General features: G+C 32.3%; 1 protein-coding gene across 1 annotated transcript; it reads right to left on the reverse strand.

Moving 5' to 3' along the window:
- Positions 1-362: 362 nt before the first annotated feature.
- On the reverse strand, positions 363-6,590 carry LOC132718406 (polyamine-transporting ATPase 13A3-like). Its single transcript, XM_060702101.1, has 9 exons — positions 6,576-6,590; positions 6,185-6,270; positions 5,131-5,205; positions 4,188-4,257; positions 3,233-3,367; positions 2,429-2,495; positions 2,089-2,220; positions 1,044-1,220; positions 363-520 (listed from the first exon to the last, which is right to left on the reverse strand). The coding sequence occupies exons 1-9, from the start codon at positions 6,588-6,590 to the stop codon at positions 363-365; spliced, it is 915 nt and encodes a 304-aa protein (XP_060558084.1).
- Positions 6,591-12,282: the final 5,692 nt, after the last annotated feature.

The following is a 12,282-nucleotide window of genomic DNA, read 5'->3' on the forward strand; positions in this document are numbered from 1 at the left end:
TTAGTTAAAGCAACGATACACTTATCCTTCACACTAACTATTTTATTTCATGGATTTAAGTCACTTCAGTGTTGGAGCAGTACCTCTAAACATTGCAGAAATCATGATCACAAAATAGAAAAATATTGATTTTTTTCACAGATTCTCAGTCTTCATTCATTATTGTACATTTAAAAATGTGAAAAGATGAATTAGATGATTTTTAAGTAAAAAGGGCGATTTTAGCCTGTGTCATTCTAGCACTTTGTCTGGTATATACCCAAATACCGGATTTAGTGTAGTGCTCCAAATCTTTCTTATTCTCTTATTTCAAAGTTAAACTAATGTAATTAGAAGAAACATCAATTAATTATGACAGCACATCAACTATTTACCTTAACAATTACTGTATAAATGAGTCCAATACCAGCAATTGAGGCCAATATGCCAACAAAGAGGTAGGTGTCCCTGTTGAACTTAAAATCAACAGGTTTAGGGTACAGTATAGCCCTCACAAGTTCCCCTTTAGATGTCAGAAAACCTGAAATAACATAGTAAAATACCAATGTAACATTCAGCTTATAATTTGTATAATATTCAAAATTATCCACTTGAAACAGTAAATAAGAGTTGTCTTTGGACCAGCGTGCTCGACTTTTCTCAGTGGTTAATAGAAAAATCAAAGCCTGGATAATGAAGAATTTTCTAATTCCTTCCAAATCCATATTTGAGTTATGAGCATTGTAAAGTGACCTCCTATAATGCTCTCAATTAAGTGTGTGCAATTTCGGATGTCCTTTTTGGGTTCCTTTAATCTCAATTTTGACTTGATTGAAATAATTACAAAATCCAATGTGTGCCCTGTATTCTGATGTTGGGTGTGATTAGTTACAAAAATTTAAAATAAAACAAAAACATAATTACAATCAAATCGTCATTCAATAAAAGTTATAATATCTCACTACAGGCAAAAACATATTTCCTAGTGCATATATCTAATACAGCTTGAACAACATGATCTTTCCTATCAAACTATGTATAAACATAGTGTAGCTTAGCCTTACCTGTCCTGACAACGACAGCTCGTACTTTCTGGTTACCATAGTAACGTGTCTGTATAACTTGTGTACCACAGAACAAAGTGTGTTTACTGTGTTCTTTCATGTTAAACACGGTGTTTCTAGATGACGATGAATGTCTAGTGTCAGGCAGTGGGGTCTTTGTAACAGGAACACTCTCACCTGTAAACAATGAACACATTTTACACTGTTACATGAACTTCTTCAAATTTTACATGGTAACATGAACTATACCAACTTGTATAACTAAACATAGGACAACAATTAAAAATATTTGTGAAAATTTGGTTTTACAACAACTTTTTAATGTACAGTAGAACATTAATGTGTCAAACGTCGATTAATCTATTTTCTTGATGTGTGGAGGAAAAACGAAAGTCCTGGTTTTTTCCCTCTATATAATTTCTAATACAACCTATATACAAGTCGAATTTTTATGAGTCAAATTTTCAGATGTTTCGAAGTTTTTAAGTCGTCCATTAAAAAACATTCATTCTTAAAACAAACAGTTCCTGCAGCTTTTTGCCAGTTTACTTTTGTTTTCATTGCTGTTGGATCTCAAATTTCTAGAACTATTACCTTAACACTTAGCCTGGTGAATTTATTTACTGGTCACAGATTTGCCCTTCTTAAATTTCAAGTATTCCATTCAAAGTAACAGACTTAAATATCAAAGCACTAAAATTATAAAAAATGAGCTACCAACAATATATAGCCTGGCCAGACTGCAAATTTAACTGTATAGGCCAAACACTATCCGTTCCAGCAGTTACAGACCCATTATGCTTCAGAAATACTTCTATTCGTATTCCTCAAAAAGCTTTTTTTTTTATAAATTTTTTTGTGTACTTTTAAAGACTTCAAAAAGCTACTAATTGGCCAATTGTCTTTTCACCTGTTGCTTTTTTTTCAAGCTTCTAACATGCTCTAAAACCATTATTTAAATGTTATAACAATCATGATCACTCTTTTTCAAAAGAAATATGAGTTTCTTCATTTCCGAGACATAATGTGCCTTTAATATTTTTACCTGTAAGCATGCTCTCATTCACGATACAGTTACCACTGATGAGTACAGCATCACACTGCATCACACAGCCATGATGTGGTACCTCTATAACATCTCCAGGTACCAAGTCTTCTGATGGTATATCCTCATACACTATCAATATAACATGTAAATCAGATCAAACCTGGGTACAAAGCATGTGTTCCAGCCTAAACAACTATTTGTTACCTGATTGTTGACGATAAAGTTTCACTGAAGTCTTAAGAATGAAACATAAAATTCATAAAACATTTTATAAAAATATTAAAAACAATTCAACTACTTCAATTCATCAATATAAAACAGTGCAAAAACATCATACCATCGTTTCCCCTGCATACTGTAACAATGGTGGAGGTCTGTATGGTGTTCCTTAACGCCCTCTGCATCTATAATATATAACACATGGTATTTTAATATTTTTTATGTTTCAACTTATTTTTAGTTGTTTTTTTACAACACCAGAATTTTCTGTTTTGTCTGGCTTTAAGTCAAACAAACACTGTAAAGATCATATTGCAATTTTCTAACATTAACCGAGGAGGACCACATTGGGAGCACCTTCATGCAGTATTTCAGGTCATAAATGGGCACCTCTAGTACAACAACCAACCTAGTATAAGATGCTTGATATCTTTCTAAGATGAAACATACAAAGCCCTTGACAGCATTCTATAGTTATATGTTTTTAGTATATAAAATGTGAACTAACCTTTCTGGTTAAGTAGATGTACTAAATAAAATGCCAAATAACCTCTGGTTTGGAAACACTATACATTTAATGGGAACTAATCATTCTGGTTTGAAAGATCTATATATAGAATCTGGCCTTTTTTTCTTTGGTTAAACTATATTTAGGATGTGAACTAACCTTTCTGGTTTTGTAGATTTATATATAGAATATGGTCTAACCTACTGGCTTTGTAAATCTATATATAGAATGTGGTCTTACCTTTCTGGTTTGGCAGATCTATATATAGAAAGTGGACTAACCTGGTTTGGTAGACATGTATATGGAATGAGGTCTTACCTTTCTAGTTTGGTAGATCTATGTTTGCTTGATCTATATAATTATAGAATGTGGACCGATCATTTTATTTGACATATAGAACGTGGACTAACTAACCTTTCTGGTTTGGTAGATGGATGTAGACAATGATATCACAGATATAATAATGATGCATGAAGCGTAGTAATAATACTCATCGGCAAACCATACGCTCACACTAAACACTTGGAACACATAGAATGGTGATAATGCCTGAAATATAAATATGTGCAATGAATAGTCTTTACCGCGATATTAAGTATATTGTCATAATCAGTGTTAAGTTGCCGGGCAATATTCAATGATTAGTTATGAATGCAAGAAGACCTAAACATTATTTTTGGCTTCCATGTAGAACTGAGAACTTTCAGTCCGTAAATTCACCATGATTCTGTGTAGTGATCTTAAAGCAGCATGCCTCAATATTTATGCTAATTTACATGAAAATTTTGAAATGTATTTAAAATAAAAGCTAAATACTGCAAAGTGAATAAAGTAATTAATTTCCACATTGCAACTGGCAAATACAATCCTCGTAAACTACCAAAACGAAGCGAAAAATATGCAAAAATAACCCTTAACATGTTAGTCACACACTGACAAATACATTATACTGCAACATTCGGTCTCCATTGTTCTGCTTAGAGTAAGATGGCCAACTATCCCTATTCTGTCATGCAGGACAGATGACAGAGAAGTGATCTTTATATCTGGCCACTACTCAGTACCAGTCAGTAACAGGCGACACAAAAAGGCAGAATCAAAAACCTTACATGTATGTTATCAATGTATGAGTAGCGGCATGGCCGAGTGGTTTATTCATTGTACTAGTAATTTAAGGATTGCTGGCTGCATTAGCTATGTGGCAAGCAGTTGTTTTTTCCCTGTGTTAGAAACTATACACACATTGCTAAGTAATGGTTGTTTCCAGGAATGGAGTGTATCAATAAGCTGATAGCTTCGTTTATATTCAGACTAAAACAGATGTGTATACACAAAACCAATCTATGTAAGTTTCATACAAAAGACTCACCTCTTTAAAAAGTAATGATAGAATTGGTGTGACATGTACAGCTATACTGTTAGACCCATATAATACTCTCCTGAAATTACAAATCTAAAACTAAAATTGCAAATGAATAAACCTACCTGAATGCTTCTTTTAAAGGAGCATATATAAATTTTACAAATTTATCTTTTCTATTGTAAAAAAAACCCTAAAATTTATAGCATCATAAATTTGAAATTGCAAATCTACTGAATAAGTTCAGCAAAATCTTAAGCACTGAATATCATAAGTGTAAAATAATATGGAGATTAACCATTTCATTATCCATAAGCGTTAGATGAACAAGGGATACGCAAAATGTAACAAGCACGAAATAGAAAATAAACTGTTCACTGTTAATTTCAACATCAAAAGTAACATTCAAATATGTATACATACATATCCTTCCTACAAAAGGTTAGCAAACAAAATTTGATAATTTTGATAATGTAATTCAATGAACTGATATCCCCAACTGAACAATCAAATTCACTTGATGAAAAAAATGTGGTATCTTTTCTTATTATGATACAAAGCCCAGTGAGTGTCAGTCAATAATGTTTTCATCAGTTTTTAAATTGTAAATGAAGGCGTGGACTCCCCCTCCCTCCTCTATCTTAATATCTAAAAATAAAAAAGAATAAAAAATGCTTTTTTTTTATCACTCACATTTATCAAATTAAAGATTTAAATTCAAGTTATACTTTACATTTTTTTTTTCACAACTACATTTAAGTATAAACATTACAGTCAGCTCTTTTCAGGGGAAGGCCCTCAATAATATTGTTGTAACTTTTGGAATACCAGCTCTTTTGTATATTTATATTAATATATTTATGTTTGATTATGCATCCTTGTGTATAATTTTATGTATTTGTATATAATGTATATACTTGATAAAATATGCTAAAACTTAATAAAACTTCACCTTTTTCTTTGGTGTTCATAGCTTAACCCTTTGGCCTCATGGAAATATGAGCATGTATTGTTAACTTCCAAACCCCTGAAATACACAAGACACATCACATTAAAATCATAGATGTTACAAAATCTCTGATATTTATATAAACAACAATTACCATGGTAACAAACACCTTTAATGTCATAACTCATTAATCATTATCATGCTGGAACCATGCACGATTAACCATTAATGTAACAAGTCTGTCTGACCTGGCTCTATATTGTCGGAAGATCCATTTTTTTTTTTTTGTATTCTGATAATGAATTCCCTTATATTTTGAATGGACTGTTTCATATTAAAAGCAGGGCAAATTCATTACATAAATTCAGCAGGTTACAGGTTATGAGACTTGATTTTTATTTACAAATTAAATACATTAAAATACAATAAGGATGTTTAAAATGGAACTTTGTTTTCTTTTTTAACTCAAAGTCTGATCAGGATCCATGCTGTTCTCTTGGTCTGGATCCACACTGATCCACACTGATCGCAAACGCACTGTTGGGTTTTGTCATGGCGTGGCTCATATCTCAGTGGTCTGTCCATCTTACTTGCTCTCCTTAATTACCAATGTCTCTGAATGACTAACTACTAATCTCACATGATTTCTTAGTCAGTGGTGAAATGACAAAATGACCATTAAATTTCACTCATTGTCCGAGATAAACTACACCGTGTATATCAAGTAACGCAGGATTGTGCAAATTATGCAGGCAATTGTGCAAAAGTAACAAAGAATTGTGCAATTTAGTGGCTAAAACAATCACGGTGATATGTAAATGAACCAATATTTATTATTGTACACCAAAAAGCAAGAATGTATTCAAATATGGTATTGTTATCATTTTGAGTTCATTTAAGTATGAACAATATGTCTTATCTTGACATAAAGAAACAAAGTTAAATATTGAAAATTAGTATGGTCGGTTAAACATATAACAGGGTTTTGAGGTCCCGGTATAAACGGTTACCATTTTTTCTAACCGCGACACTTTAAAAGAAACTGTGAAAATTATACCTCAGTTTCTGATACTTGTCCTCCTCGGCATTCCAGATAAACTTCACTCTCTTTACAACAAAATATCGGATCAGGTTTTCATCTCTCTAAAATAGTTAACATAATCATATCTTATTAAGATAAGAAACTATAAAGTGAAAAGTTGTTTCACACAACTCTTTTTATTTGTTAGCATCTATAAATTCCCTAAAATAAATCAAGTAAGAAATCTTTCTCAATATTTTTGAAGCAAATTTCAAATAAAGTATCCTAAAAAAAAAGCAAATTGCATGCTTTGAATTGTATTGAATTGTTCAATGGCAGCTGAGTATGCACAAACAATGACATTATTAGCCTGCATTCTATACAAAGGGAAACAACTTGTCTAAAGAAGATAATAAATATTCCTTACGAGTTGTTTGCCCATTTTTTATATATATTTTTTTTAATTCTATTCTAAGTAAATTGATATTCCAACATCAAAATTTGTCACGTATTTTCTTATCATTGTATAAATTATCACTAACTTTTTGTATAGGTGGTAAAAAATTTCACTCATTAATATTTATAAATATACTACCATTACATGAATTATGCATGCAAGATATATATACTCTACAGTTATGTGCAATACAGAATGCATATTAATTGTACATAAAATGAGCCGCGTCATGACAAAACTAACATAATGGGTTTGCGACCAGCATGAATCCAGACCAACCTGCGCATCCGCGCAGTCTGATCAGGATCCATGCTGTTCACTTACAAACCCAATTACAAGTAAAGAAACTGAAAGTAAACAGCATGGATCCTGATCAGACTGCGCGGATGCGCAGGCTGGTCTGGATCCATGCTGGTCGCAAAGCCATTATGTTGGTTCCTCACTTTTGTTTCATGACAAGTTAATGCCACATCTGCTCTACTAATGTTATATGGCAACTTCAATGGCAACTTTAAATCTGTAAAGGTTAAATGGTGAGTTTTCCCGATATACTGGTACAAATAGACTAAAGAACCCCATTTTTGCATTTATGGCTAGAAGGCATAGAGCAAGGGCGCCTTATAAAAAGTCCAAATTGAATAACCAAAATGGGACTTTTGATTTCAAAAAAATGTATAATTGTCGTTAAAAACCCTTTTTTAAATTTCTAATAGCAATGCTGATGGGCATTCACTTTGCGAATAAAAGTGTCTGTCATTGTATGTCTTAACTGTTTTCAGAAGAATAGATTTATTTGTAGTCTACAGTATTTGAATGAAGAAAAGAAAGTCTATTGAATCTGTCTTAAGTTAGGCTTAAAGTTAGTTTTATGTCCTAGGACTTAGTCTTAGGTTACACTTGGGACTTTCGATGAAATGCAGCCTTGACCTTTTACTTTAGTAGCTAGCTTGATAACTTCCTTCCAAAAAAACATCCAAAGACCCCATCAGGCATCAAACCTACAATGGCTAGGGGCAAGTGATTCTTAGCTAACCACCTTAACCATAGGCCACTTCAGCAGGGAAATGGTTAACTTGATGTATATACAAAGTCATCTGACATTTAACCATAGGCCACTTCACCAGGAAAATGGTTTACTTGATGTATATACAAAGTCATGTGACATTAAACCATAGGACCATAGGCCACTTCAGCAGGGAAATGGTTTACTTGATTTTTAAAAGTCAAGTGACATAAAAAAAACAATGACAAAACATTGACACAAAGTTACAAACACAGGTAATCAGTTCTCTTTGCAATTGTATTTGTGTTAGTGATTTCTAGTGACTGGTAAACAAGGACATAAGGTAAACAAGGACATACAGGTGAACAAAAGGGCAATACACATGAAAACAAGGAAATAGTGTCCAGGTTAAGTTTATTTAGTACCGTCCCACTGATGCTTTCAACTCTGGATTAGATTTCCTCACTGCATACTGTAATCAAAAGTAATGCTAACAATTTTAGACAATGACTAAACCTTACTAAATGAAACACAAACAAAATTCTTTTAATCTCAATGAAATAAAGTCTCCAAAAATTACCATAAGTGACGTTAGACTGATGTCTTTTCAGTAAAAGGGTCTTGATCAAAATAGGCAGTTAGGGCCAATCATTATGACATTGTCCTTTTTGTTGCATTTAAAGTGAATCTGAATATCTAGATATATATGTTTGTTTGATTTGGGTTTTATGTTGCATGGACACAGTATAGGTCATAAGGAGACTTTCCAGATTTACTGGTCGAGGAAGACCTCAGGTGCACTTCCGCGCATTATTTCAGCTTCCTCACATGACAGAATCCAAAGTCCCATGTTATCCTGTTGGGACACTTATCCACAAACGGTGGTTTGAAGTCAACGACCTTAACTACATGTGGATATAGTAAACCTAATTACAAATGTCTATAGATCTAGCTACAGGTACAATAACCTGACTATTTTTATGTAAGAGTTTTATTATACATGTATACCTAAATCATATTTTGTTTTTATCTATTTATACACTGATAAATACAGGTCATTTACCTTTGTCATTACAATACTAAACACATATATAGATCAAGTTGTCGGCCCACTTAGCTCAATAAGGTTAGCATTAGATTTGTTATCCAGGGGTCACTGGTTCCATCCACAAGGGAGGCGAAATTTTTTCCATGACAACTGACCTCTGATATTGAGTCCAGTGGTCATTTCTGTCACGGCTAGTGATAACTTTCCGAGGCATTAATAACTTGACAGTTATAATTGTTACTGGTAGTAATAATTATAATTACTGGATAGTTATCACGGAAAGCCAGTTAAAGTGGACCACTCACTGAGATATGACCACAATTCTTGAATTGTTTAGAAATTCGGGTAAAGCCAGATAAACAGAAAAAATATTGCTCATGTGAATATTAAAGTAAATCCCTTATGCTAACAGTTGAAAACTTTTTATGCATAACTAAAATTATTCTATTTTTGGTTATATACACTTGTAATAGGACATTTTTTTATATTTTTTTTTTTTGAGAATACATGTGCTACAATAAAGTCTCATTCATGATTGCTTAAGTTTCAAAATATTACTCTTGTCATTCATAAAGTAATCTATTTAGAATTCAAACCAGTGACCTGTTATAGTACTGCAGTTTTTCTACAATCAAATATTTATGGTTAACTATTTGGGTGGCTTACTTTAATTAGAACAAGAGCCATGTCAACATGGCCATCCCCTGCCGAATGTGTTTGCTCATTGGAAGAATGTATATGTAGTAGAGCAGAATAATTCCATTTTAAGAGGTCTTTTGGTAATGAAAACTGATGGCTATAGTGATTACAGATTTGAAACCTATGTGAATACTGATGGCTGAAAATAACAAAGGGCAATAACAGAAAAATAATGCAGGGTAGGTTATCATTCTTGTGTGCTGCATCCCTCCTCAGTAAAATCTATCCACCTATGAAGTTTCAAGTTGATACCTCAAATACTTTTTGAGAAAAAAATTGAATTGAAAAATTAAGTATGAAAAATAACAAAGGGCAATAACTCAAAAATTATAAAAGGTACAGTTATCATTCTTGTGCAGTGCACACCTCCTGAATGAGATCTATGCACCTATAAAGTTTCATTTTGATATCTCAAAGGCTTTTTGAGTTATGCTCTGGACAAAAATTAATTTTGAAAAATAACAAAGGGCAATAACTCAAAAATAATGCAGGGCAGAGTTATCATTCTTTAGCACTGCACTCCTCCTCCATGAGATCCATCCACCTATTAAGTTTCAAGTTGATACCTCAAATACTTTTTGAGATAAGCTCTGGACAAAATAGCATGAAAAAAAAAACAAAGGGCAATAACTCAAAAATTGTTTAGGGAAGAGTTTTATCATTCTTGCGCACAACATTCCTACTCAATAAGATCTATCCTTCTATGACATTTCATGTTGATATCTCAAAACACTTTTTGAGTTATGCTCCACTCAGGTGAAAAATTAGGTATGAAAAATAACAAAGGGCAATAACTCAAAAATTATGAAAAGAAGAGTTATCATTCTTGTGCACTGCACACCTCCTGAGTGAGATCTATGCACCTATAAAGTTTCATGTTAATATCTCATAGGCTTTTGGAGTTATGCTCTGGACAAAAATCAATTTTGAAAAATAACAAAGGGCAATAACTCAAAAATCATGCAAGGTAGAGTTATCATTCTTGTGCACTGCACTCCTCCTCAATGAGGTCTATCCAGCTATGAAGTTTCAACTTGATAACTCAAATACTTTTAGAGATATGCTCCGGACGAAAATTTCGGACGGAAGGACGGACGGACGGAAGGACGGACGGACGGAGACTATTTCTATATCCTCCGCCGAAAATTTTCGGCGGGGGATAATAATTATAAAGAGAAGGTCTCTGGATGCAGGTACATGCAGAGTAGCTAATAGCTACATACATACTTTGAATAAGTAATAATCATACATTGTATTCTTGCAAAATTATAATGATTAAGTATTTTCAAAACTGTTTTTTTCTCTTTGCTTTATAATCATTAAAAATTGCGAAGTCCAAAACCATAAAATTTCCTCTTTTAAATGTGAGTACTGTATAAGTAGATATTTCCACGTGAATGAAAGTTAGCAAATTTAAAATTCCAGAATTTTGCACATGGAAATATTAGTGACTCATGCCAACTTAATTGACAAGTTTGTTGATATTTTACCTTAGAGAAAAATTTTAGCAATTCCCATAAATTCAAAAATTTGCCAGTATCTGCGCTTCCCTAACTTAACCACTTACACAGGTATTTGCTGAATGAATTGATCATTACCTATTTCTGGTGCAAAGAAATCATTTGTCATTACTATCAATTCAAACATTTATTAGCTATCACACAAGATAGTATAAACATGCTTTGGAGAAAGAAAAACACACCTGCCCCAGTGATTTAAGAAATAGCTGTGCACGTCTGCGTCTGGACTTGGATGGTATGGAAAATGATACAGATGGTTTTTAGTACTTCAACCCTACAAAAATAATGCCTTTTAAATTGGGAAAAAAAAGCTGATAAATCATAAAAAAACCAAAAATCTTTTTATAAATTTTGGTTGTTTTTTTCATAATTTGGGCCAAAGTAAACATAAAATTTAAGTTGATTTTGGTCACTTATTTTGGGGGTTTTTTGAAAAATTAAAATTTGGGAAAAATTTTTCAAATTTTTTTTGTTAAAATTTGGGGAAAAAAACTTAATTTGAAACCTTTTTTTTTGAAAAAAAGGGCGCTTATTTTTTTGTGTTAAAAAAAAAGTATTTTAAAATTTTGTGTTTGCATGTAAAAATCTCTCCGAGGAAAAGGGAAGATGTTTGGGGTTTTTCCCCTTTTCAAATCAAAAATATAGTTTTAAGCCCTACTTTAGAAATGTTCCATGCTTTCTTTATATTGACATCAGAAAATGTTGTTCTAAAGCTCAAAGCCTCCGGGTTGGCCCAAAATTTCCGAAAAAAAACTTTAGAAAAATTTTTTTTAAATTATGAAAAGGGAAAAGGGGTTCAAAAATTCCAAATAATAATTTTATTTCATTTTTCTTAAAAACTAATTTTGCCCCTTATTTTTCCCATTTTCTGTGGGTTTAACCCAAAAAAAGGGCATTTTTTATACTTTTACTCTTTTTTGGGGTTTTTTACATGGATTGTGCTGTTTTCAATTTTTTTACCCAAAAAAATTATTTTACATTTAAAACCCTTTTTAAAATTTCCCTGAAAATTACATGTAGCTTGAATTGGGGGCTTCCCAAATTAAAGGAAAAAAGATACTTGCTTAAAAATTCCCAAAAAAAAATTTTTTTAAATTCCAAGACTCAATGTTAACCTGGGTTTTTTTAACTAAAAATACAATTTTTCCCCCTTTACCCCCTTTTAAAAATGGTTTTTTTGAAAAAAGGGAATTTGGGAAAAAAAACCCCTTAAAAATTTAAATTTGAAAACAGGGTTTTAATTGATAGTGGTTTGAGTAAAGAACTTTAAAACCCGAATTGGTAAAACATTTCCCCGTTAAGCCTTAAAAAAAATTTCCCTTTATTGCCCACTTCGAAACCCCCCAAAAAAAGTCCATTTATTGCCCAGCTTTGAAAACTGGGAAAATCCCTTCATTTTCCCCGCTT

Source organism: Ruditapes philippinarum, unplaced genomic scaffold (genome assembly GCF_026571515.1).
Source record: "Ruditapes philippinarum isolate M1 unplaced genomic scaffold, ASM2657151v2 ctg21561_1_1_1_1, whole genome shotgun sequence".
NCBI classification, from domain to species: Eukaryota; Metazoa; Mollusca; class Bivalvia; order Venerida; family Veneridae; genus Ruditapes; species Ruditapes philippinarum.

Bases quoted from the DNA above. Each gene is read 5' to 3' on its own strand.
- LOC132718406 (XM_060702101.1), bottom strand. The intron at 2,496-3,232 runs GTTAGTTAGTCC...TATATATTATAG, and splicing joins CCATCTACCAAACCAGAAAG to ATGCAGAGGGCGTTAAGGAA. The intron at 1,221-2,088 runs GTAAAAATATTA...CATTGTTTACAG, and splicing joins GAATGAGAGCATGCTTACAG to GTGAGAGTGTTCCTGTTACA.